The 27,919-nt window shown below is 39.8% G+C and overlaps 3 protein-coding genes and 1 non-coding gene across 5 annotated transcripts in view; 2 read left to right on the top strand and 2 right to left on the bottom strand.

The window, feature by feature from the left end:
* Window positions 1–35: 35 nt before the first annotated feature.
* nox1 (NADPH oxidase 1) lies at window positions 36–7,685 on the top strand. The gene is made up of 13 exons (XM_018660181.2): window positions 36–203; window positions 425–520; window positions 1,123–1,233; window positions 1,477–1,561; window positions 2,658–2,803; window positions 2,898–3,091; window positions 3,203–3,329; window positions 3,435–3,527; window positions 3,611–3,852; window positions 5,049–5,211; window positions 5,408–5,554; window positions 5,686–5,810; window positions 6,360–7,685. Exons 1-13 carry the CDS (start codon window positions 159–161, stop codon window positions 6,484–6,486), a joined length of 1,701 nt encoding a protein of 566 aa, XP_018515697.1. The 5' UTR covers window positions 36–158; the 3' UTR covers window positions 6,487–7,685.
* A 5-nt stretch (window positions 7,686–7,690) lies between these two features.
* cstf2 (cleavage stimulation factor, 3' pre-RNA, subunit 2) lies at window positions 7,691–17,800 on the bottom strand. Its single transcript, XM_018660182.2, is given in 15 exon segments — window positions 7,691–7,989; window positions 8,146–8,298; window positions 8,440–8,523; window positions 9,124–9,248; window positions 9,567–9,766; window positions 10,124–10,223; window positions 13,527–13,586; window positions 14,652–14,769; window positions 15,163–15,211; window positions 15,213–15,286; window positions 15,464–15,583; window positions 16,536–16,672; window positions 16,765–16,934; window positions 17,316–17,394; window positions 17,642–17,800. Coding segments are annotated over 14 exon segments (1,545 nt in total). The 5' UTR covers window positions 17,745–17,800; the 3' UTR covers window positions 7,691–7,989; window positions 8,146–8,172.
* A 131-nt stretch (window positions 17,801–17,931) lies between these two features.
* The window catches only part of bcorl1 (BCL6 corepressor-like 1), a 30,433-nt gene continuing 20,445 nt past the window's right edge, over window positions 17,932–27,919 (top strand). The window contains exon 1 of one of the 2 annotated variants that reach the window (XM_018660175.2): window positions 17,932–18,123. The gene's annotated coding sequence lies outside the window, so the exon portion shown is untranslated. Of the gene's footprint in view, window positions 18,124–27,537; window positions 27,714–27,919 lie in introns of those variants that run through there. The other variant, XM_018660178.2, reaches the window with a different exon arrangement.
* Window positions 20,993–21,065, bottom strand: trnav-uac (transfer RNA valine (anticodon UAC)). Its single transcript has one exon. It is a non-coding gene; the product is annotated as a tRNA-Val (tRNA).

Genomic DNA, 27,919 nt, shown 5'->3' on the forward strand with positions numbered 1-27,919 from the left:
CCCTGTAGCGCAACTTAATTAGCTGCGAGTTGAGTTTCTCTGCGTCTCATCACCTGTGCAGGAGGGAGGAGCCCGGACAGGAGGGTATATAATGTAAATAGGTGCAGGCAGGCTGAGGATGCAGGGACGCTGCCAGGTGTAGGAATAACGTGCTCAACATGGGTAACTGGATTATCAACAATGGACTTACGTCCTTCATACTGGTAAGTTGCTTCTATTTACACTGTGGGAATTTAAATTTTGAGCGTTGAGGACAAACGGTGACGAGAGGTGAGGACTTACACACAGATTCCGTGCACAAAATACCGAGTGTGCAATCTCCTGCATCTTCAACGTAAATACACTGTTTAGGATTAAAATGCATTCACCTGTAAAAGTCTGCAGCAGTTTTGTGATGGAAACCTGATCGTGGTTGTGTTTGCAGGTGGTCTGGATGGGCATCAACACCTTTCTCTTCGTCTGGTTTTACCTCTTCTACGATTTGGGGGATCAGTTTTTCTACACGCGACATCTTCTGGGGGTGAGTACACAGGCCCTCAGCAGCTCTTCAGTGATACTCTGATTAATGTTGTTTGTTTTGCATAAGTAAAGAACCAATGCAACAACATAAAAATACTTCATTACAGGTGAAAGTCTACTTTAATACTCTTATAGAAGAATCGGCTAAATTTACATTATGCAGAAAAAAAAATGGCCCTTGTCACTGACTTTCTAAATTAACTGATCCCATTGTAGCTAGTTTCAATTGAAATGTTTTCTGAAGTGTTGTAATGATTAATAGGGTTGGAAATAAGAAAAAAAAAACTTCTGCCAGTCTCCAGTATTTGTCATTTATTTAGAAAAATATCTTACCTCTTTTAATAGATATTTAAATGAAACCATGTAGAAACCTCTTGTTGGCTGAGCTGCTAACAACTCAGACACATCTGAAATGTGACAAAGCCCCCACCTGCTCAGTGAGGGGGACTGATAATCAGCTGTCAGATGAATGTAGTGGATTAAAACAGATACAAAATTAACATTTAAAATGTAGTGAAGTGGCAGTATAACATGAAAATAACTGTAGTAAATAAATTTATTTAATGACTTTCCACTCATGAATGAATGTGTGTTTTATTTCAGTCTGCCTTGGCCTGGGCCAGAGCTCCTGCAGCTGTCCTCAACTTTAACTGCCTGCTGATCCTCCTGCCTGTGTGCAGGAACCTGTTGTCTCTGTTCAGAGGCTCCTTCATGGTAAGGTTTACTCGACATAGCAGGGCGAGGTGCAGTGACTTTTTGAGCAATATTGTGCTATTTCAGCATATTATATCAGTAAAGAGGTGCATTAGCTTTACTATGACTGCAAATCTTCTCCAGGAAGAGAAAAGTCATCTAACACCTCGGTATTTGACACAGGTTAGGACGGTCTCTCCTTTGGAAAGACAATCAATGCAGAATGTTTTACTTTCCACATCCTTCCTTTCTTTATCTTTTCAGTGTTGTGGCAGAACAATGAGGAAACAACTGGACAAAAATCTGAGTTTCCACAAGCTGGTGGCATACATGATCGCACTGATGACAGGTGAGCCGATGCGTGCCTTTCTCTTTCAGTCTTAACACCGGCTTGAGTGCATTTCAACAAAAGATTAGACAATAAAGATGCAGTAGAACAGTCTTTACTGAACACTGTTATCAGCACACAAGTTTGTATTGTTGTTTATTTGTGTGCTTCGTATTTCACCAGTGCTATAGTTGTATATTGTTGAGAAATATGGTGTTGAATCTTTTGAATCTGCAATCAGATTCTTCATAAAGAAAAAACAAAGAGAAACAAAATGTGAATAAACAAATGTGACACAATGCACATGAACAGATTATGATAGTTTTAAAAACACTCTGATTAGATACAGTGTGCTTTTTCTGCCCTGGTGGCTTTTTTTTTTTTTTTTTTTACGACTCTCCACGCTGCGCAAACTTGATATTATCAGTGTTTTTCACATCATTTACTTGGAGATGACGCAGAATAGTAAAGAAAAAAGGTTTCAGTCCCTCCTGATTAATTAAATGTGTACAAACAAAAAGAAATATTAACTTTCCACCAAAACAGAAGTTTGCTCTTTCCAAATGTTTCACAGGTTTTGATTATCTACCCACCGTCCTACCCATACTTCCTCATAACCACACAGACAGACAAACAGAGAGATGTCGATATGTTAAGACGGGATATGGTTACATTTTGGCAAAGAGGAGAGGGGTGGCAAATGAAGCCCAAAATAAATATTGACCCAAGGTGTATTTAAAAGACTTTTCTCCACATTCCTTGTCAAAGATAAGAGACATCTTGACCTAGAACACAGCGATTGTAGACAAACTTCCTTTGTTTGATTGTGGGGATACAATTTATTGATTTACTGGCAAAGAAAGTCCAAAAGTTCAAGACAATTTATCACTCTGCTGTTCGATTTGCTTCTAATGCACCATTCAAAACTCACCACTGCCTTCTGTATTCTCTGGTCAAATGGTTCTGTCTGCAGATTAAATTAAACACAGTTTCACACAACTGTCATTCAGACCGTCATTAAAAACTATTTAGATCCAAATGACCAGTATTTATGTGCCTGACTGAACATGTGGCGGCGACAGCGGCAGTAACTTGTCTCCTCTTTGTTCTCTGACAGCCGTTCACATGATTGCCCATCTGTTGAACGTGGAGTGGTACAACAACAGCAGGCAAGGAGTGTATGACACGCTCAGCACCGCTCTGTCCAACCTGGAGGACACGGACAACACCACCTACCTGAACCCCATCCGCACGACAGACCTCGTAAGTCATCATCTGACACATTCTCAAATCTGTGTTCTCTATTATCTAAACTCATGTGCTCACATCTCTTCTTCTTCTTCTTCTTGTGTCTCAGGATCCGCAACAGATTCCGACCTACTTCGCCTTCACCACCATCGCTGGTCTCACGGGCGTCATCATCACCCTGGCCCTCATCCTCATCATCACCTCCTCCATGGAGGTCATCAGACGCAGCTACTTTGAGGTCTTCTGGTACACCCATCACCTCTTCATCATCTTCTTCGCCGGACTCGTCTTCCACGGAGCCGGGTAAGGGTGAAAGGTGTAGGTTTTTTTTTTTTTCCTTTGTTTCTTTACGGTGGGGCTGTGGTTGTTGTTGTCATTGCAATTCAGTTTTACACGTGTGTGTCTCATCTGTAGACGCATTGTGAGGAGTCAACAGAAAACAGATCCCCCGCATAACACCACCTTTTGTAAAGACCACCCTGAAGACTGGGGACGGATCCCTGAGTGTCCAATCCCTCAGTTTGCAGGAGGGTTCCCACAGGTTTGTCCTCTTCAGCTTTATGTCATGTAATTGCTACAGTACGGTAAAAACTTCACCAGTGAATTGTCAAAAATTGAATCTTAATTTTGCATGCTTTATCTTTAGACCTGGATGTGGGTAATTGGTCCAATGGTCCTGTATCTCTGCGAACGTCTGCTGCGTTTCATCCGATACATGCAGACAGTCAGATACAGGAAGGTACGTTTTCACTCCTCTACTTTCGAGTTGCTCCGCGGGGTGAGGGTCGTCGCAGCTAAATCCATTCACTTCTCTTTTTTCAGATCGTGATGCGGCCGTCCAAAGTGCTGGAGCTGCAGCTGGTGAAGAACGGTTTCAAGATGGAGGTGGGTCAGTACGTCTTCATCAACTGCCCGGCCATCTCTCAGCTGGAGTGGCACCCGTTCACCATGACCTCCGCCCCCGAGGAGGACTTCTTCAGCATCCACATCCGCTCTGCGGGGGACTGGACCGACAAACTCATCGACATCATGCAGAAGCTGCCGGAGGGAGCGCAGGGACCAAAGTAAGTACCCCTGGACTTTTTATTCTGCAGGCACCATGATGGGAAATCAACATTCTTTATCCTTTGGTCTGTTTTTTTAGAGGCAGTTTTATCATTTGGTTTTTAAGAGAGAATGATTTACATATTCATAAAGTGTAGTAGGGAACCACATGAATACATTACCATTAAACAAATAAAACCAGCAAAATTAAAATTATAAATAAACATTTTAAAGGTACAGAGAACCTCGTTATGTTATTATTATATTTACACATAAACACACACTCAAAGGAACAGAATAGTGCAAAGGACAACTACAAAACAAAAAACATTCAGTGAATCATAAAATTATTGAAAGAAATTACCTAAAAACCACCCAACATTGTTCCAGTGTTTCCAAAGATACTCCCATGGTGCAGCATTTGAAATGTCACTAAACAACATTACACTCAGGATTTCACCATCTGTGTGCTTAAAAACAAACCTCTGGAAAGAGCTGAAATTCCCTCTGGATGTCGAACTTTGAAGGGTTTAAACTGTCAACTCTACTTGTCCAGTTATCGCAGATTTTCTGGGAACTTTAAGGACCTCTTGTTGACTCTGTGTCAGCTCAAAAACTAAGAATGAAAGATCTTCGATATGGTTGAAAGCTCCAGAGCAGCTACTTAAGGGACCTTGTTGTGAGGTTATTGTATCTTTGCTGGTGTTTTTTTTAATTGTATTTGTATGAAGGTATTTGAAGGGATGGGCTCTGTGAACTGGGTCAGGCTATAAACGGTATGTTGTAGTATGTGGCGTCTGTCCATCTCTGCGTACTTGTCTAATTTAAAATAAACATGTAACTACATTTTTTCTGCTTTGTTCCATGGTCAACACTGAACCTTGAACTAGACAAACAGGAGAACTTGAAACCACCCATAACAACACCAAATACAAAAAAAGGATTAAAGCTTTGTATCAGTGTTTCTAAGACTCATAATAATACAGCTGTAGTCCATTATATGCACATAAATTTATATTTTCAACCTCATCAGGGTGGAAACTATTGACCATAGGCTGTATATGGACAAAAAGGAGTCCAGACGGCACTGTAGTATGTGTGTGTGTATATATATAGATTTTTTTTTTTTCACATTAGTTCATAGAGTTCACCAGCCTGCAAGTCATCTATAGTTGATATACCCTGATAACAGTTTTTTAATATTGTCTTTCCGCAGAATGGGTGTGGACGGACCCTTCGGCACAGCCAGCGAGGACGTATTTGACTACGAGGTCAGCATGCTGGTCGGTGCCGGCATCGGAGTCACCCCCTTCGCCTCCATCCTCAAGTCCATCTGGTACAAGTTTAAAGAGTCCAACCCGAAACTACGGACCAGAAAGGTAACAACCCAAACACCGTCTTCATGCCTTTTAACATTTAAACCTGTTTGCACTTGATTGATGACCTGTTATTGTGTCTGTGTGTGTCTTCACAATACAACTGTGTTGAGAGTCAGAGGAGTCATCAGCGGCATCGCCAGCTCTTTTGTGAGAGGATCATTGTTTAGCACTCACTGCATCTGCTTCCTGGTTTCAGATCTATTTCTACTGGCTCTGCCGGGAAACACACGCCTTCGAGTGGTTCGCCGACCTCCTCCAGGTGCTGGAGAAAGAGATGGAGGAGAGAGGCATGGGGGATTTCCTCACTTACAAACTCTATCTGACCGGATGGGATCAGGTTCATGTGAGTGTGTCAGTCACTCCTCACTCCTCACTGCTCGAGTCCAAAGACCAGAGTCCATATAAACAGTGTGAGATCATCTCTACCTAAACTCAGCTGTGTTATTTCCTCCTCTCTTTTTTTTTTCATCACAGGCTGATCATGTGAAGGTTCGCTTTGATCAGGACACAGATGTGGTCACTGGGCTCAAACAGAAAACTCACTATGGCAGACCCATCTGGGACAAGGAGTTTGAACAAGTTCGCAAAGAGAACCCCACGTAAGATAAAAATCTTATTTTAGAAAATGTTGTGGAGAAGTATTCAGATCCTTTATCTACGCAACAACAAAATCCTGCACTCAAAATACTACTTAATGCAGTAAAAGTACATAAGTATTATGACAAAATGTACTAAAAGTAAAGGTACTGGTTCTGCAGAAAAATGGGCATTGACTGATCATTGAATCTAAAGATATATATATATATATATATATATATATATATATATATATATATATAATATATATATATATATATATATATATATATATATATATACACACATCTTTAGATTAGTATTGCTGATGCATTAATGTGTAAGCAGAATTATACTGTTGCAGCTGGTCACTGGAGCTAGTTTTAACTACTTTTATATCTAGTGAGTACATTTACCCAAGTTCTGAATTTAAGTACCATTCTGAGTTGATTTTACCCCATTATTTCCATATTCTGTTTCTTTAAAAGTGATTTTTTTCAGTCTGAATTGTAGTGGAGTAAAAGTTTAAGCAGCCGAGATTTAAGTGTCTTTTGTTTTGCTCATGTCCTCAGGTCTGTGGTGGGAACTTTCCTATGTGGCCCAGAAGCTCTCGCTAAAGTCCTGGAGAAGAAATGTGCCAAATACTCAGACGTGGATCCTCGGAAGACCAAGTTTTACTTCAACAAGGAGAACTTCTGAGCAGAGGAACGGCAGGAGAGCAGTGTGTTGGGATTTTTGAAGATGTTTTTTTTTTTTTTTTCCCCGTTCATCGTGTACTAACTTAAGACAACAGCTGATGTCAAAGCTGCCTGACAGCCTGAGACACTACACTGCTGCATGTTAATAATATTTCTGTACTACTCAGGGACTGACTTTCCCTCTTTTCCTTCCTTTAACCTTAACTCCACTGGGATTCATGGCTTATAAGGTCAATTACAGCTGTAAACTCACTGTATCACTAACTGTCTGGTGAAGCCCTTGTAGTTCCTGATGGTCTGATACTTGAAAATGATCATAAGAAGAATTTCACTGATGGGACTTTGAGGGTTTTTGTCTCTGTTGTACACTTAAAATGGAAAACTACCTTTTTATTGCACAAAGTCAGATTGACAATTAAATGCACTACTATCAGGTACATACTGTAATTTACAGTTGATTACTATAGCTCCATTATCGAATAAACTGCTTGTTACTTTCTTGTGTGAATGTAAGAAAACAGTAAAAACTGCCTGTCATAGTTATTTTATATCTGAATTTTTCTGTTTGTTTTGTTGTTTTATCAGTTTTGACTTTCCAAAACTCAAAGACTGACTTAACACTATCACTTAAAACACAGAAAAGCAGCAAATAATCACATTTAAAGCTTTCAGGCATTTTTTTTCCTTCAGAAAAATGACCAACAATTACATCAGTATCAAAATTGTTATTTATTTTCTGGATTGACTAGTTGTTTTAGCTCTAAGTCAACATATTTCATCTGTCTTGAATGTATATGTACCCCTCATTACAGAGAATTTGTCACTAATCAAATATACTGTAAATAACCAATAGTGTGTTCTTTAACCAGATACATATTAATGTGTTACAAGCCACAAAAACTATTGTAAGCTCTAGATAATGTTGTGTGAACTTGCGTAAACATTTTTTCTTGCTTGGTTTTGGATTTTTTTTTTTTTTTTTTGGTTAAGGAAACATGTTTCTTGGAAACATGGTTTATTATAACCTGTCAGATTGGTTGTCATTTCCTTATCTGAGCGATAAGACGTAAACCAGAAGGAAGACGTTAGTCACGTAGTCTGTGGTTAATTGTTTTTGAAATACGTGGGAGTAGTTGTGGCATTATTTTCAATGCTTTTCTTGTACATTCCAAACTCCTTTTGAATAAATGGATAAGAGCAGTCTCTGTTTTTTTTTTTGTTTTTTTTTATTGACCAACATCCAAACAAAGTTTCCAGAGCAATAACTTCAAAACAGTCTGCGTTACAGGAAAAGAATGAAACCTCCTGACATTTCTGCTCTGTTAGACATTCACTACCATCATCATCCAAGTTTTGCTTATTTTTGCATCAATAAGCACAAACTTTACTCTTCCACACAGGAAACAGACAATATGATTTAAAAAAAAAACTCAAAAAACTATACAATGTTCCAAACTAAGACGAGGCATGTTGAAGCTGAAGGTGACGGGGTCAGGGTGGAGTCCTAAGTGTTTCATAAAGAAAAGTTTTTAAAAAATAAACAAGGAAGGAAAACAGAAATCACAGATTACAGAGTTGCTCCATGACAATGCAAAAATGTTTCCTAAATCTGGACGTTTGCCTGATGTGATGGAAAAAAAGTAAAAAACTCCACCTCTACCTTTCTAGATTTTTCCGAGTCAGGCCGTCACGGTGCTCCTCCTGCAGTCTTCTGGATCTGCTCTTTGAGGATGAGGATGCTCTGCCGCTGCTCCGGGGGCAACATGGCGATCTGTTCTGGGGTCAGCTGCAGGACTTGCATGATGAGCGCAGCCTAGAAAAGGATGGACAGTTGTCATACAGAGGGTGAAGGAGTACTCCCTCCCTCCCTTGCCAAACGATTCCTGCCAGAATTGTTTCCCTCCTCGGGTGATACATACTCAGAATGACATGCTTCTGACAAAGTGACACCCACCTTCTCCTGGTCCTGTGTAGAGACCTGACTCTGCCCTGGACTGAAGCCGCCTCCTGATGGGGGAACACCAGAAATACCAGGACCCTGCAGGACACACACACACACACACACACACACACACACACACACACACACACACACACACACACACACACACACACACTGTTTGTCTTCACTGTTTTTCAGGGGGGTAATATTATCTGATTAGACATACAGAAACTCTGTTCTTTTCTCCCCTAAGGTCACACTCCCATGACTTCTACAATCTTCTATAAAAACAAATACACAAAATATAAAAATAAAATCTTAAAAATAATACAATTAATTATGGACAACGTAATTCCTCACCAAATCAAATAAAAGAAACACTTACACTGAAATTATTTAATGAATTATCTGACTTATGCTGGAGGGGCTGTGGCTTAGAAGGCTTTAAATTAAGTTGACTTTGGATTGAAGAAGTCTCCTGATTAAAGCCGCAGCCACAGAGAAAAGAGAGCTAATTTAACATTTAGAGAATTCCTCAGTTCATTTATATTTTAATTATTGCCACTTATCCACAAGATCATCTCCTCAGTTTTCTGTGAATGGTATTCCATTAAATAAAAATAACGTAATGGAGCGATTCTTTAGTCGCTAAATCAAACAGCCCACACAGACAAAGACACTGGGTGCAGCTGTTACCGGTCTTGCGGGTGGAGGAGCGTTTGGTCCCATGCTGTGCGGAACGGGGCCTTGCATTGCTCCTGCCATGGGAACCCTCTGTGTCGTCACTGGACCACGAGCGTCCATCGCCCTCGGGTCACGACCTGCGGGAAAAAAAAAAAAAAAAACACAGTGAACAAAACCACACCTCGCTGAATGCTCAGTGAATCATTGGAGCGTAAAGAGCAATTTTAAAAATAAATGAGTCACACTGTTTGAAAGGAAGGAGAGTTTGACATTAAAGAAAACATTAATATGAAAACCAGTAAATGTAAAAAGGTGTGTTTGTAGCTGAGAGAAGTTTTGTGGTTTTAAATGTAACCATAGTAACATAAAAAGAAAGTGAGGGCTGATACTGAACTGGGATCTGTTACAAACCGATCAGAAATTAATTTAAACTCCAGTAAATTCAGAGCGGCTACCTCTGGTCTCCATCGGCGGTCCCCGCGGCTCCATCATCGGGGGCCCTCTGGGGTCACCCATCATGTTTCGTGGTTCACCCATAGGTGGGCCTCTCATGTCCATTGGAGGTCCTCTCATGTCCGGAGGGGGTCCACTTGCCATTTGGGTCATGTGTACAGGCGGGGCTTGGTGGGGTGGTGGAGCTGCCATGTAGCCCCGGCTAATTAATCAGACACAAAGTAAGAACAATTCAATTTGCAGTTACAGTTTTTTCACGCATAAAACTGATGGTTAAAGTTTAAATTCTTAAGATTTTTCATGAAATAATGTTTCAGCCGCGAATGCAGTTCTCACATCAGAGAACCTGAAACAATCAAATGTTTGATATTTCTGTCTAAAAAATTATTCAAATGACCATTTAAGTCGTTGCTGATTAACTTTTCTTTTGCTGCAGCCCTAGACTCTACTCTTACTGTTACCATGGTAACTACAGGTTTAGCCAAATTACCCAGGACTGAAATCTGAAGTTTTTGTAGCATGTAGTGGTGGTTGATGTGATGCGAGTAAAATTTCTTACTTGGGGTCAATGACCTCTCCAGTGACAGACAACAGAGTCCCTCCTCTAGGATCATTAGGACCATCTCCCAGCAGGCCTCTGGGGGGGATACCACCTGGTCCTGAGAGGAGAAAACAACATATTCAACCACATAAATACACGACATTAAAACACAAGTTGTCTCAAGTCATAGACCAGGAACTGTGTCATGACTAATCCATTAAAATGAACTGAATTTCTGGGAACAGGAAACAACACACACGACTATAAAGAGGTGAGCGTGGATATCTGAGGAAACAACCGCAATTGTTTGGGGTTGATAAAGCACGCAATAAAGTACAGAGTGATCACAGCAAACTGCCACAGCCCAGCGTCACAACACACAGGGAGACATTAGGGGTGTGACCGGGAACACAAAAATGCAGGAAGAGAGTAGAAAATGGTGATCTCCCATCAATATACAGAGGGAGTGACAAAAGCTCTCTTCCCACACAGATACAGAAAACCTGACTTGAATATATTTTCCTACTTGTGTCTTGTAACTCTGGTGTAATTTTGCCATGAGAGCATCATGACAGGAGGCATGCAGAGAGAAGATAAAGCACAATGGGAGTGTCAGTGTTCAGTCTTGTTAATTATATGTCTAAATACTACTACTACCGCAAACAACTGCAGTACCTACAACAATACTATCCAGTGTAAACAGTGGGGCAGAATAATAATAAAGCTCAGTAATGCAGGCGTAGATCTGTACATGATACCATTCATTTCCTCAAGTCTCCTGTCATGTCATCTGTGTCATAATAAGCTGGTGTCATAATAATAAGTGACTGCCAGCTTCACATAACAGCTAGAAAGCAGACTGTCTGATTTATCATCTTTGCTAGTAAATACTTTTTATAAAAAACAAAAATAAACCAAGAGGACCATTCTAGTAGTAAGAGATTCCAGGTGAGTCAAAGGGCATGGTAAGCATTAACTTGCATTTTAAAGGAGGTTTTTTTTAAATTTTTTACTGTGTTGTACTGGGAACAGCTGACTACAATGAGAGCCCAATGCCGGGGGGAAAAAAAAGCAGCCAGAAATTGAAAAGTTTTATTGGTGTGATTAAATAATTTCTTTACCTACAAAGTCTTTTGGATAATGTTACAAAAGTATGCTGAATTTGCTAGCAGCAGTTCCTGTTTGCTGTGAGTGAATGGATGCACGATCAACTACCTATGAATTACTCTGATACTGAGGAAAAGTTAAAAACATGATGACTCTTAGGCAAGTTCTGGATTTAAAAATACATGCATCGTGCCTGCGTGTTTCTGACTCAGACAAATTACGAGAATCGGGCACTAAGAGTTTTAAAGCAGCTTCTTGTCATTGAGCTGTGAGTCACTACCACTATTGCTGCTCCAACTGCTGATGGTGTTGATAGGTGGATCACACAACAATAACTAACCACCTGTTGTTTTACAACCTGTCCCTTTCACCTCACTCAGAATCTTTGACTCATCTCTTGCTCAGTGCCTCCCCTCCAAGATTATAACAGCCTGTCCAAATCTATTCTTGACACCCACTTATAAGACAAGAAGCCCAACTGGGTGGAAAACTGGCAACACTGCTGCTGTTGTCAGTGTTTTTTGGACAACTGATGCTGACAAACACAAACTATTAATACTATCTAACTTGAAAGTAAACTCTATAACATCATGTCACTATGAACTGACTCTTAGTTTTCCTGTAGTAAACAGAAGGCTAAGTAGCCTCTTTACTGCTATTAGTAAGAATAACATATGTCATTCTGTAGCTGTAGCTAATGACTGAAACCGACAAAGTTAAAATATAATGACAGAGCTCTCATTATGTCACTTTACATTATTTATCCCAGCAACAGTCATAAACGGTTTTCTTTATTATCTGCAACTGTTTTTGAGAAATTGCTTCCAATCAAAATCTGCTTGTTTAAATAAAAAAGAACTCAAGCGATATGAACGCCACAATCAACATAGGAAATCTGCCTGCTCCTGATACTTTACTACTGATTTGTGAACTGTAACCCAATTACTCTGGTTTACATTTTACTTTTACCTCTACAGGACCAGGACCGTATCAGACACAGTTCAGTGTCAAAGGGTTGTTCAGTGTTCAGCCCATCACTCAGACGAACCAGCTTAAGATCAGAGTCACACCTACACCAGTGCTGCAGGCCGACACAGGACAATCAGCGAGACGACCAGAGTGGACAACCTGCTGTGCTGAGCTGATGAAGCCCTGTGGAGCATTTTCAGCCTCCTTTATAGCAATCCAAAGGTGCAACATAGAGTATCTTAAGTGCTCTTTTGTCCTGATAGCCATTAGGACGCACAATGCAGTCCAACTAGAAGAAGTGCTGAAGGCAGAGAGTCCGGTCTGTCTGCACAAACTGGCCTCAAAAGGCATTTGTATTTTGCTTATCTGGAGTTAATCAAGCTATTTCTGCACATGTGACAGATATATGCGCGCTACATCATTCTACAAATGCAAAATGTTCTGTTAGTGATACTGAGGAAATAATAAAATCACTCCATACTGTATGTGTGGTTAGCATCTCAGGAATTTTCTTATTTCAACATCATCTCTGTAGTACACTGCATATCCAGGATCAGGACTCCATTTGTTTCATTTGGAGTACTGTAGCTGCTGATCCAACCTTTTCCTCTGTTCTTTTTGTTGCACTTTTCTACATCTGACAGCTCCCCTCCACTTATTTAACAGCAGTACTATTGTTTTGTTTTCCTTTTTGTGGTATTTGCTCAGATTAGAAACTGTATATTCTGCATTAATGCTGTTGTAGATAGTTTTTCTGCTGCTGTTTCATCCCTTTTTTTTTACATTCATACACATGCACAACATTTCTAATACTAAATGTCAGCTGTATATTTTTATTTATATATTCCTCTTTGATGTATCCTATTACTATGTGCTGCTACAGACACATGGCTTTGCCACGGTACTCCAGTTCCATTTTCTCTGAGGATGCGAGATAAAAGAGTTTAACTTAAAGCAGAAATAAACGTCATGTGAATTTAAAACAAAAGTATCTACAATCTGCTACTTACTAACACGAGGTAATCATGCATACACACTTTTTTTGGCTCCTGTGCCAAACCTGTATCTGTTCACATGCACTATCACCACTGTCCTGCCACCATCATGATATGGCATCTTTATCATAGCTGCAGCAGATTGCAATCTTTAAATAAACAGGTTTCATGGCAAAATGGGATCATATTTGATTAAAGCGCACGTGCAGTCTAAAACCACTGTAGGAAGCTAACATTAAAGCAGACTGTCTGATTTATTATTTAAATTCCAGATCTGCTATATATTTGGACAGTGGCCACTCCTAACAGTCCTATGACCTGACTGCTGAGCTTAGGGAGTGCAGTGATACCTTGAGGACGCTCGATAGCAGCTTGCCCAGACGATCCTGTGGGAGAATGCTGAAGGTTTCCTGAGCCAGCATTAAAGTGAAAAGAACAGGAGACACAAGACTCAAGAGAGCAAAAGCAACACTTAAAGAGAAGTTTAAAGAGAGCGTGCTCATGAAATCATTGTACTTGCACACATACAAACACAGAGGAGTGAAGAAGGAACTTTTAGGGACTTATCATAAGTAAATGTGTTATATAAACACAGACAATGTAATGCTAAATGTTTTGGAAGAATAAAACCTTTCTGTTCTACAGAGCTCCTCAAGAGTCCAGCTGAGCCTCTGAAAAAGCACCTTGACTAATTACAAGCCTCTGGTGACACCTAGTGATCCCAGTCAGGCATGACATGACAAAATGAGGCGATGGCATCAGTTCTAGTAGGAAAATATTTTTTCTGTATTTTAGTTACATTTCTGGTGTGGGACGGCACAGTTGAGGATTGTGGTTTCAAAATGTGCAATTTTACACATGTAACTGCTGAAAGAACTGAACAGAAGCTAAAATCACTGAATTATCTGCTACTGATAAAAAAGAATGACTGTAGCTTTGTTTGTATTTGCTGCATGAGGGATTTGATGTCACTTTGACTTTTGAATTGAATCATATATGTTTAAAAAATCTAAACAAATGTTTTTGGATTGGCCAAATCTATTTCAGTGATCTCCTTAAATTGGAAAAACTGCCATGTAAAAATACCTTGCACAGAAAAAAATGACTTTTTTTCCAGCATAATGAGCATTACAGTTGGTATAATGATCATTATGCTGACTATATTTTTTAAACATTCTTAATTTGACATTATTTACAGTCTATCATGTGCTTTCTGAAAATATACAGCTTTGCTTTGTTGTTATCAGTAAAAACATACATAAAAAAAACATTAACCCTACCTTTCAAAAGGTTTTTTTTTTTTTTTAACTTATAAGTGGAGGAAAGATCTGACCAGCAATCAGTTTGTGGTCAGGTGGGATTGATGAGATGAAACGGTCACACCTCACACATTAACCATCAGTTGAAACATAAAGATAATGCTAACACAACCAGTTCAGTCAGCGATGCAGGTATGTGTGGAGTTTGATGATTACCTGGAGGTCCAACTTGTCCCTGAGTTGGTCCTGGTCCTGGTACAGACATTGGTCCAGGGACAACACCCATGCTGGGGGGCTGCATCATTTGAGGGGCTCCATTGACATGCATTCCAGGCTGATCATATTCCAAATTATAAAAAACAAACAAGCAAATAAATGAGAAAGAAAACTAACAAATTAACATAAATCTTAATTTTGATGAAATGAATCCTGCAAAACAGTCAAATTCATGCATGTGTTTCCTGTTTCAGTAAGATCTCCAGATGGCTCTGTTTAATTTGCAGGTCAAAGTTTACCTCTGACCAACTTTGTTTCATCTGCGTATTTAATAAATTATCACATAATCAGACAACATTCTGTAATGTTGCTGTCCAACACTGATAACAGCTCATGATCACGCTGATCAATATCTATTAATTACCCACATCTGAGCTGTGACACATCCTTGTTCAGAGCAGAGTTTAGGGCACTTCTGTTGAACCTAAGTGTAAGTGACTGTTCTACTCACCACAGGCTGCGGCTGAGACACTGGCGCGCTGGGTTGTGCAGGAGGTAGGGTTGACTGGTGGTGCTCCTCCACCCTGTCCGCTGGGAATCAGAGGCTGGACTGAAGTCTGACGGTGGAGCATTTTCTGTGTGTGGAAAAGCATCTCTCCAAAATTAGTTTTGTTTCAGAGGGGCAGACTAGCATTAACATCTACTGACAGATGACAAGGTCACAGCCAAGATGGAACTTATTATTTTAACCTTCCATCAAATAAAAAGAAGGATTTAACTAATCTTTTCATTCTCAATCCAGCTTCTCTCACCAAGGCTATCTCAGGGTCAACAATCCGCATGACCACTTGGGCTTGCAACAAAGCGTAAGCCAGCTGAGGGTTCTGCAGCAGCATGTTCCTCGCCTCCTGCGGGCTGTTCTGCACACACAGCTGAAGAGAAAGACAAATCAAATTTTCACCAAACAGAATCTTGAAATACGATATTAGAGACTGCATTAAAAAATCATAATTGGGCAGAGCTTTGTGTGCTTTTGCTTCCTGGCAGTTTGGACATACCGCCATTTATGATTCAGATACATGTCCATGCGTAACCAACCAAAGTGGCTGCATCAGCACAAAATATTAGACAAAGACTTTTTTTTCTGTGGCATCAGGATCGGAGCCCAAACATTCACACTCTGATCTGCATATGGAGCTGTCCCACTGACACAAGCTTTGGTGCAACAAAACACTTTTCCAGTCAGGAGAAAAACGTCTGCAGTGTGTTGTTTCTTTGAGCTTAATGAAGCAGACTGCCAGCTGTGCAAAGATAAGGCTTCTCTGGCAGAGCCGAGAGAGACAGGCTGTACAGCACAGCCTTCGTTAATGAAAGCAAAGGAAGAGCATCTGCATACAGTTGTCATCCTGGAGGTGATTTGAATTGAGAGAAACATGCATCCTGGTCACTTTTGGAGACTAAAAAGAGTCTGAGAATGTGTCTTTAGAGAAAAAGCACAGTATAATACTATACTACTACTAGATACTATAATTCTTCATTAGATATCTGTTTAAAACTTTAATTTTACTTTCAGTATGTTCATCCATATTTTGGTTTTAAACTTCTGACATAAAGACCTATTTTTATACAGGCTGCCACAATAGTCTGTTATACAAAGATCTGTGCATAAATTCACCAGGATAATATATAAATACCAGTTCCTGAGATTGATTCATCATGCTAGGGACTTGGCATCATAACTGCCCATTAAGCAGTACTCAGGAAGGAATGGAAAGGAAAATAGCTCAATTAGCGTGAGACCTGGGTTATATTTGAAAATGTCCAACACGAGAGTGGAGCTGAAACAGTCATTAGCAAAAAATCTGAGGCAGAAAACCAACCTACCTTCATCTGTTTCATAAGCTCAAACATCTGCTCTGGTGGCAGACTGGCCACAGCTCTGCTGATGGACTCTGGGGCCTCCTCTGGCTGGACACTATCTCCATAAGGAGACTCAATGATCGGTGCTCCTGTTCCCAAACCTGTGCATGACAGAAATAACAGCAAACTCTTTTAGTCAAAACACATACCACATCATCTGCTGAAATAATGCCCCAAAAAATAATCCACTTACTTTTGAGCTCTTCCTTGTTTTTCTCACTGGCTGCATTATCAACACGCAGAGCCCGACCGCTGAACTCTCTCCCGTTCAGGTTCCGCATGGCGCTGAGAGCCGTCTCCTGGTCTTGATATTCACAGAAGCCATATCCCTTTGGCTTTCCTGTCTCCCTGTCATATACTAACCTGAAAACCAGAGGACAGAAATGATGATGACTCCACATGTTGAAAGTTGACTAATATGAGCTGGGAAGTCCCATGAAAAACTCTTCTTTTAACTTTAAAAAACAACATTATAGGACAGCACAGGTTTGAACTAGAAAAGTCTAACATTAACACCAACACAGTGGTTAATAGCATAATGTATTGCAGGACTGTTTTATCAGACTGCATTAGTTTTAGCTAGGTTTACCTAATATACTGATCAATATACACAGAATAGTAATTCTGCTATATATAGAGAGAAAACACACAATATACGCAATACAAGTTATACAAACATTACTATGCATTATATTATTATTATTTTACTTTTTAATGAGGTTGGATGTGCACCCTTTTACTCACCTGAAGCTGACAACAAGTCCGACTTCAGAAAAGATGTCTTTCAATTGTTCTTCTGTGGCTTCATACGGAATGTTCCCCACTAAAATAGGTATGATATATAAGTAATGTTAATAATGATAATAAAAATAAATACAGCTTTTCGTTGAAATAATCATTCGCTCGTTTTTCAGAAAGTTTTGTCCCCTCGTTGCCCAGCTAACAGTGACACTAGCCCAGCCGTCCACGTTAGCAAGCCTTCATTCATCAGCTGTTACTTAGTCGAGTTATTGCGTATCTAACGGATAAAACGGCCAGTGTCGGAGAGGGTAACGGCTACGATCACTTACCAAACACAGATCGTAACGAACGGTCAACGGCTGGATCCCTGCTCGCGGCGGCAGCGGCGGCTGCAGCAGCCGCGGCAGCAGCGGCAGCAGCTACGTTCGCCATTTTGGGGACAGAATTGAACGGGACACAAGGAAATTACCGTCAGACAATATCCGTTTGTGGGAAAAAAGAGGCCACATTCAAATACTGACAGTGCGACCTTTCCTAATACCATCACAGTGGACGCTATTTGTTACCTAAGTTTTTTTCTTTTTAATTAACAATTAACCAGCAACCTTGATACTTGTTTGTAAGCGGGCTAAGTAGAGGAACGGGGTCACAGTGGTCAGTACATACAAAGTGGTAGGAGAAATAGATGGCGCTGTTGTCCGCGGTTAGCTGCTTGTTCGCACTGTAACAGACGAGAAATATGAAATGCTACAAAAGTAAAACAAGTCATATCCCCTCTTCAAGACCCAGTTTTTCTACAGCAGACGATTTGGTGAGTATTAGCAAGTTATTCCATCTTTAAAATGGTTTTTAGCTGCTGTCTTTAACTCAAAATGCAGCCGTTGGGAATATGAGGGGCCTGTTATCTGTCAGTTAAGTCTGATTAAATACACGTTGGATTAGAAATGAGACCAGACTTTCTTGAATTAGCTCATTAATATTAATCAATTGATTAACTGGTTATCCAATATAACATTGACTTCCATCAGGAAATTGATGTGGCTACATTTATCTACATGTAGTGAACCTGTCAGTAAAGTCTAAGGTGGTTGAAGTGTTGCACCTGGATAAACACACACCTGCTCACACACCATGGTTAATTACAAAGATTGGTACATTTAGAATATGGTTTACAGTTGCATGCAGAAGTCTGTGCACCACAGGGCAAATTACACATTTGAATAAAAACTCATTTTTAATGTCTGTTTGCTGCAGGGGTTATTTTTACTTCTTTTCACTTCAAAAGTCAACAAATGTGTAATTTCCCCAGAGGTGCACAAACCCTTGCAAACAACTGTAAATCATACTCTAAATGTATCAGTTAAGTAATTCATTGTAATAAACAATTGTGTGTGAACAGGTGCATACAACAAAAAAAACATCTTTAATTATGGATTTATGTTTAAGCTGAGGATATTTTCATCTGAAAATTGGTCACCTAAATAAACATAATTTAGCTTTATCCACACTTCTATTTATAGACACATTTGTGTAATATAAGACATATCCATCTAATTTAATGTCTTGAAGCCAATGTGTTGCACTTCAGTCAGAGCCCAAACCACAAAAAATATTAAACTTATGAGACCCTTATACTTCTCCCAGGGATGGACAGTAGTTGCATAAAATTATCACCTTATATCAGAATGAATGTTGTTGTTACACCCCGTAGGGTGTCAACTACAATTCTATTAAATATTAAAAGTTAGTATTATATCAAAAATGTACAAATTTAAAAATATGTTGATGAGTTCATAACATTTTTACCAATTGGTTTCTAAACATTTTATCATTGTTTGAACCTAACGTTACTCCATCCTCCATAAACATGTCATAACAGCTAATAATATCAGGACAGTTATGACTTACTTCACACCCTCTGAACATTGAGTTATGTTTTCAGTCATTAAATTCAAGTGGTGTAATATCAGTGTTTCACAGATGTTGCTTTGGTCATCTTCTCCTGCTTTGTGTCAGGTTTTTGTTGGAGGGTGATGTGGACATGGATGTGGTTAGTTCAAATTCTTTTTGACATAGTATTGCTCAGCTTTATGTTGACAAATTGCTTGGTTGATAAGCCCACAAACTACATTTTACAAATTGGTACACATATAATCAACAGACATCAGTATTCATTTGCTATGAGGTTATGCTCTGGGTCACCTCTGATTTTAACATTAGTCATTAGTTGCTTCCTCTGCCAAGACCATTAGGTTGTTGGTTGTTTGTCTTCATCTGCCTTGGTCCGTGACACAATCAATATCAGACTTTGGTGGCGAAAATATGAATAACAGAGATAGAAATGTGAATAACGGGGGTATTTCTGCAGAATCACAAAGTCAATGTACCTGAATTTATTGCTTATATAAATGATGCATTTAAGTGTACTGTGTGAGGTTTTGTGCCATGCCATCTTTAATATTAAATTAACTCCTTTCTGACAGTGTCACTCAAAGCTGAACACTATTATCTTTGTAAAGGTAGAATTTATGGCTGAGCTCTTGGTTTGGATTGGATTTTTTACAGGTGTGGTTAATAAAGTGGCTGCTGACTGTAATTTCTAGCTTTCTCCAGATGGATCCGATTATGTTGTACTGTCACATAAATCAATTTCAATTTGGCAACACTTTATAATACAGCCTACGTCACTGTCATTTCATAGTACAAGAAAGGTGCCAATAAAATTACAACTGGTACTTAAATGTAAAAACAGTGGAAGAAAACAAGACTAAGTAACAACTAGGTATTTAAGAGGAAAGGGGAAATAAATTATACCATAAGTGTTTTTGTAAATACTTGGTACTTACAGGGAAAAGTACTGGCAAAATGGTGTTAACAACCTTGTTCTTATTGTTTCAGCCCACATACCTTATTCTTGTTGTGTGATTAAAAGAACTGAAATAGTAATTGTTAGGTTCCTCATTAAACATTAAATATCAGCCATGTTTGATCCCCCTCTAGCTGCTTTATCATTACATCACTTTATTATGCTGCTGTTTTTCTTCTTAGGATGACAATAAAAACCTTTCACAGCTGTGCCTTCGACAAAGGTGCGTTTGTTTTCTACTCCAGCGTACCTGTTCTGAGCTGCTGCTGTGCTGGACCAACATACCTGCTCTGAACAAATTTTCAAAAATATACTGTAGTCCCATTTCTGGCCTTGTCCTTATTCTAGATCTTACAATAAAGCAGAAGAGATGATGATAAATTGCTGCTGTGTGGGTGTAATTAAGTACCCCTCTCTTATATTGTATTTCCTCCTAAACACCACAGTAATGTTTCTTAAAGAGCAAAATGACACGTGAATTTTACATGACACAGTAGTGGCTGTTTTCCCCTTTTTTACTCTTTGATTGACATTAAGAACAATGTGTAATCAAAGAGTGGAATGTTGTTAACACCAGTGTTTCAAAACATCAGTTTTCTGTAGCCTGTAGGTACAAGTTTTTTACAAAAATACTTTATTTCTTATCTCCTTTAAAATGCCCAATTGTTATTCCCTTGCTCCCTTCTACTTTAACTACATTTAAGCATCAGTTGGAAATAGTATTTTATTAGTGGCTTAGTCATACAATTGAATTACTCTGTATATTGATGATTTTTAACTGGTGGGGGCGTTTTTAAAGACAGAAAACATCTCCTGGTTCCACTGGGGCTCGAACCCAGGACCTTCTGCGTGTAAAGCAGACGTGATAACCGCTACACTATGGAACCAGCTGATCGCAAGAAATGCGCTGAAGTGTTTATAAAGACACACCGAGATATGTGCGTTGGATACAGAGTGATTACGATGTTTGATACCGTCTTTGCGAAATGATAAAAACAGGACAAACGCCGACAGTCCGCTGAGAGACACAGCGCCCTCCTCAGCTCGTCTCACCGTTTCATGGCTGCAGGCTGCGGTCTGGCGAAACCGAATATCGGTCAGCCTCAGTCTCCCCAGTAGGGCTAAGACATCTCGCTTCGATGTTAACCCGGCGCTGCAGCTAAGCTGCTACTGGTTTGGTTCAGATGTGAGTCCAGCCCTCTTGGGACGTTTTGCTTTTGTGGCGGATCACACGGCCCGGTAGCTAACACACAACATCCGAACTGAAATAACCAGGCTTGGACGAGTCGCCTACATTTGACCGTGTCTCGACTGTGGAGTTAGATTGGTGTTTGTAGTTTTAAGAGCTGACTTGGCTTATGCACTTAGGATAGACCAAGTGTGAACATTTTCAAACTTGTGATTTTAACAATATAAACTCGTAGAAACGTATCCCTTGAGTGTGAAGAATCTTACCTGCTCAGGTTATTGAAGACAGTGTATTGTCAAAAAGACTGAGCTATCGTGTCGTGAGGTAAAAGCTGAAATCTCACTCAGTGGAAATTAAAGGTGAGAGCAGGACATTTATGTTCCTGCCATTTCACCTTGTGTATAATTTCCCCCCATACACAGAATACTTTTTAGTTTCCCATACAGTTTACTAACAGTGCTCAACAAAAACAGTGACTGTGTATCCTGCTATTTAGTCAAGCAATGTGATGTGTTTTGTTCATGTTTAATATTTTACCACTAATACACAGCATACCTTTAAGGTTTAAACATTACACTTCACTGGGGGTGTGTGGCATTTAGTCAAGCAAAAATAATACTGTACAGAATAACAACATAACTGAGTGTAACATTCAGCTTCTCTAACATGCTACTGAACGTGTAGACTGATGAATCAATGGCTGCAAGGTCCATTGTTTTCTGACCTACATGTTGTGCACCAGCCACTTGTCACCTTTTTAAATTCAAGGTCACTAGTCTGCTGTCTGCTTGGAATAAAGGCAATAAAAAGGAAAGTTGATGTAGCTGATCTATTCATAGATTTGCATCTTGAACACAATCTCCTCATACAGATATTTGTTTTACAGCTGCTACAGAGTGCTCCTGCCCTGCACTAACAGTTATATCTGCAAGTGTTTTTGCTGTGGTCTCTGCATCAAAGACTTCAGATCTCTGTAAAATTTTGCTTTGAGATGTTTACACTGTATGTGTGTTTGTGTATGTCCCCCCTTTCACTGAAATTTTGGGGTGTGAGTGCGTTTGTCATTGAATGATGATCACATTAAAGCAACACTGTGTAACTTTGCCGAGCAACAACAGCCTTTGAGTGGTTAAGTGGTTTTCATGCACAGAAAAAAAACCTATAAATCGCTTGACCAGAGCTCATACTGCATAGTCCCATGAACTGAAACATGACTGTACAGTGTATATTACCCATGATCCACGGCTTCCAGAGCCAGAAGTGATGCCAAACTCACTTTAGTTTTTTTGATATTTTCAAAGTTTCCTTGCTGGATATCAGAGATGAATGCTGGTTTTTAGTGACCTCTCAGTGTTTTTAAGTGATCTACAGTTCGTCATTACTCTTGAACCTGCTGGGCTTAATTCCAGCAGTTGAAGCTGATGACTGTCACTCAGTTATGCACCTCTTGTGGGAGATGGTACCCGCTCACTAAAGTTTACATAGTGCAGGAACAGGTGTTTGGGACATGGAGTGGGAGTAACAGGCCATTCTCTCTATTATGAGTCAGTGTACTATCAAAATGATTTTCAAGCTGCTGTAAAATAGTTGCATAATGTCACTTTAAGACTCCTCAATCAATATCTGGAATTTCTCTTCTTGCTGCTATATGATCTGAAATCAGTGATTACAATCCTACTCTTTGAAATTACTTGGTCCTCTAGAAAATGAGTCGTATAGTTTTTATACCAAGGAGTTTTTTGATCTTGCTCCTGACTTGATTTTTTCTCCCTTCAACATCATTCTTCCATTTTAGCCATTTTGACTGTAGCTCTCAAGCTTCCTCAGGTGCCGGTGAGGGAAGGGCCGTAAGGCTGCTTTGGAAAATGTGGGGATGACAGCTGCATCTGTTTATCATGTGGGGTACAATAGCACACCTTGAGAGGCAGCCAGGGCTTGTATTCTCACTGATCCTGGCTCCAGCACAGCAGGCCAGAATTAATAGACAAGACAGATTCATATGTGGGAAGGATCAAGATTCACGATGTGCTAGATCTCTTCCACAGGCTCTGAATTTAACTGACATACAATATGTGCATGTGACAGTAGAAAGCAATGATAATTATCTGCTGCCGTCTGATATCATATTTGGAATCTAAAATAACTATTCAAAATTAAAAATGATAGCTTAAACATTTAATATCCATATAGGGCAGTATCTAACAATTATTTTCAGTAGTGATCAATTAAAGGTATTTACTTTCTTGATCAAGTATCTGCTCTATAAAATATCAAAAATTATTAAATATGCCCATCACAGTTTTAAAGCCTACAATTAGCATATTTTTCAAACCAAAACCTGAAGATATTCTATTTACAGCAGAGTAAAACTGAGAAAAGTAGCAACTCCTCACATTTCAGAAGCTGGGACAAGCTGTTTTCTCAGTTCTCAGACAATGAATTGAGGTTGAAAGTGTCGTGTTATATAGGCATCCGCTGCCCACCTACATTTAGTTCATTTTTGTGGGTTACCCATCGGATATCCACCCCCAGAGCAGGACCCTGGGTGGTAGTAATGTGCCAAGAAATGCACCAGTGCACCAAAGCCAGGGAAGAAGAAGGCTGCCGGCAAGTAAACATTAATATACTGTATATAAACAATGCTGGATTTAAAATAACTTTAAAAATCAGCTTTGCTAATGCTTTATGAGGAAGGAAATGAAAATATTGCTCTAGTAGCACTATACTAGTGGTCAATAACTCCACAGGGCACCTTTAATACCCCTGATGCTAATCACAGGTGGAGGTGAAACTGAAAATGAACTTTTATCTGTTAATTATTTGATGTAATTCAGTGTAATTCTGTGGTTTATTAGTGGCGTTTATGAGACTACACTGCAGACTGGATTCTTTGCCAACAGTAACAACCAGTGTGACAGCTGTCTCATATGAATGTGTTTAACACAGGTTGAAGGCATGCTGTCTGAGAGGGATTTAAGTAATGTAGCTTTGTATGTCAGGACATGCATGGCAACAAACTATGTAACACTCCACAAGATCCCCTTTTTAATGAAACTGAACTTATTTCAGGGAAAATCTGGGAAAACAAAAGAGGGTATTGCACATTTCAATACCTGTCTGTTGGAGATGACAGTATAAACAAGCACAGTGAATTTAGATTTCTGTGGAAAACCACCTGAAGGTTCAGGATCACATTCAGATTTGACCTGTTTTAAAGCCCATTGTGTTTGAATTAATGATGACTGCCTGGAATAACCTAAGCTTCAATGAGGTGAAAGATTTTACTCCTAATCTCTCACCCATTGTCAGTAACCAGCCTAGTTTGGTGCAGACCAGTGCAGATTCTCTACAATCTTGAAAATCAGTCATCATTATTGAATTAGTGCTACTGCGGGATTTTGAACTGTGCAGTGTGTTCCCAGTTTAACAGGGCACACCATTTGCTGTTACACGCCTGTGGCCTGTGGCCGTTTTGATGGCCTTCTTCTTGCACACACTTGTGATTTCAATAACCGTAGAGACCCTGCAGAGAGGCTGGCCCGTAGAGCCTCTGTAGACTATCCATGTCGACACACACTATGCATACCATCTCTTGTGGTGTCCATCCACCTTCTGAATGGTCTTCTTGCTCTTACTGGTTTACTTTAATGTGCCAGAGTTTTCAGACATCCCCCTGCCTGAAACTTCTGACCCCACCCCATTGCAGTGCGGATGAATACAATTTGTGCTGCTAAAAACTTTTGAAAAATTACATTTGAAAAATTCAGCTGCAGTGTCCCAGTTACTCAGGATAATCCACAGACCTCACTGTCAACAGTTTCCAGTTTCCATATGGCCTGTTTTACAGTAGAAAATACAGTATTTCTAATAACAACTGCTCACAGTGAGGTCTGTAGATTATCCAGTGTGTCTGGGGTATTGTTTTTAAAATTATATGTTGCTTTTGAATTCTTCATAATATCTTTTCATAAATGAAATTGAACTCATTGTATTGGGGTGGTTGTAGAAATCTTAAGAAGTAGACTGATCAAAACCTGGGCACATGAAATATAAACTATCTGCACGGCTACAGACCATTAGAGGTGAATGTATGGTGTACATGATGATGTACATGTGTCTGGATTATTTGGGTTAAAAGACTGTTACGAGGTGAAGTGAGGTTTAGTGACTGTGTACAGGTCAACCTGCAGAATCCAGTCTTGCACTCTTCTCACTTTAATGAAAGCAGTGTCTAGTGAAAACTGTCTTAAACAATGTGTTGTGCTTGTAGCTGTTTTGTGCAGAGGCCTTTGCTGTGGTTCCTCTGATAGTGTTGGTTTGCCAGGACCTCTCAGCTCCTGCTCCAGTCCACAAGACACACAACTCCACCTTAACAGTGTAGATGAGCTTAAAAAGGGTAGTGAGACCATCTGCACTGTATCATAAACCTGTTGCACTCAGATGTGGCCTAACCCAAGATCAGACGGTTGCCTGCTTCCCTCTTGGTGTATTCTCACATCCCACTGGTTAAGTCTTGACCCATGGGAGGTTTCTATCCTGGCAAATCTGGTCCTTTAACTCATTAACAGCAGCCCTGATTTGTTCACTCACTTAAGCCACTTTTACAAGCCTCTAATAAGTTACCAGGATGTCCTGACCTTACGTGTCCAGCAGCAGATATCTCTGTAAGAGGTCTGTCTGTATTTACAGCAAAAGAATCAAACAAAACAAAGAAAAGAAAACTAGATGTTTCCAGATTTCCGTGCATCTATGTCACTGCTGATTATTAGACTTGTTTATGTGTTGTGTCCAACTTCTATATTTGTACTTTTGGAACATCTTGTCTCATCTAGTTCATCTATGTCATGTTGCCAAGAGAACAAGGAATAGCTGTTTTTGATCTGCTTACGGTACATGAGCTCCCTTTACAATCTGTGATTATAAGTCCAATAACAATATACTTGACCACAGGTAGCTGTCATTCTGAATTTCAGCTACTAAAGACACTGTCATGTTTCATAGGTGATGACAGACACTGTCATGTGTTAGATTTGTGTTAGGTGGTGATAAACATAGACTGATTATGAGACAATTGTCCCCTGGGCACAAACATCTAAAACGCCCCCTCCTTATACATACCAACAGATCTCCACACTGTGCTCATTTTGCATCGTTTTCAGTAACATTGTGCAGGGTAACTGTAGCCCTCAAGTGCTGCCGTTTGCTGAAATCTTGTGCCTGAACTTCAGCATTTCATTCACACAGGAAATGAAGAGAGGCTCTCTGACTCCTGTCCAAAACTTCCTGTCACAGCAAATTCACAGACACCCCCTCTGAAAACACTGTACAAAATAGTATGGGACAAAACCAACCAAGGGAAATTTGTGTTGCAGGTTACTGTGCTGTCAAACATAAGTAAACTGCTTTACATTTAGTTATAATGTAGGTTTACTGTGGCTTTTGTCTTTTCTGAGCTGCAAAGCTGTGTTGTATGTAGCAAAAAAATAAATATATAAAATGAATAAATAAAATCAAATTCACCATGTACACTGAATACATCCCTAATTTTGACTTAGCTCTTTGACTTTCCAACAGGAAATGTTGTTAACAGGCTCTTCAAACAGATGCTTGGGCACCTGGATATGCCTGGCAGGTCCATTCAGTAATCCAGCCATGGTAACAAAAATATGAAACACTGATATAATTGTTGCCTAAGTTTAGTTTTAATAAACCAGTGGTTGTATCTGCCAACACTTAAACCTCTATTTTTTTATGGATTTTATGGATGGCCCCAACTGGAAATTAAATCAGATAAATGCCACAGTAAATGAGCTAGTTAGGACTGCATGGAGGTCTAAACAGGTAAATAACTGCTTTTAACTGTGGCGTTTAAACAATCTGAAAATGATCATTAGTGTGAGAGCAGACCATCAATATATTGTTAAAATAATGTGTGGTCAGTGTAACTGGGCTTGAATACACTCTTATTCAAATTTTATCTCACTAGTTATCTATCTCTGTTGAATCTTCGGGGGTAAAAAGGCGAGAAAGTCTGCCCCAGAACATCTGACTCCAGCGAAGTCCCCTGCAATGAAAGATTCAAGCCCACCGAGCACCAGTCTGTTTGTTATTCACCTGTAGGGCTTTACCCGGCGCTAGGACCCAGGGTGCGCGATTTTCATCTCCAGCTGCTGCAGACCGAAAACTGGCAATAAGGGAAGATCGCGAGGACAAGCCAAAATTGCATACTGTATTCATTCTACTTCAAAATCACATCCCTGGCCCCGCACGGAAGCCTGTGTGTAGACAACAATAGCTTGTTGCGCTGTGTGCAGGCTTTGTGGCTGTAGACAGCTCGGAGCGCAAGGTAAGACGGTGCAATACCATGCGATTACTAATAACAAAGGCGTTACGGGCGAGCAGGGGGCATTAAAGGGGGCATTGCACAACGCTATTGAGGGCGAGTAAAACTCTGCCAAACTTTGACCTGGATATTTGTATTTTCCAGTTGTCGGTGTCTCGCAGGAGCCACAGTAGTTGCGGTGATGTCTCGCTGTTATCGCACGGCATTAT

This window comes from Lates calcarifer, linkage group LG8 (genome assembly GCF_001640805.2).
Source record: "Lates calcarifer isolate ASB-BC8 linkage group LG8, TLL_Latcal_v3, whole genome shotgun sequence".
Lineage (NCBI taxonomy): Eukaryota > Metazoa > Chordata > Actinopteri > Centropomidae > Lates > Lates calcarifer.

What these genes read in the sequence shown, in the direction of transcription:
- nox1 (XM_018660181.2), top strand. Translation starts at nt 159, where the DNA reads ATGGGTAACTGGATTATCAACAATGGACTTACGTCCTTCATACTG. An exon ending in CGAAACTACGGACCAGAAAG is followed by an intron (nt 5,212 to 5,407) that starts GTAACAACCCAA and finishes TCCTGGTTTCAG; the next exon opens with ATCTATTTCTACTGGCTCTG. An exon ending in GTTCGCAAAGAGAACCCCAC is followed by an intron (nt 5,811 to 6,359) that starts GTAAGATAAAAA and finishes TCATGTCCTCAG; the next exon opens with GTCTGTGGTGGGAACTTTCC.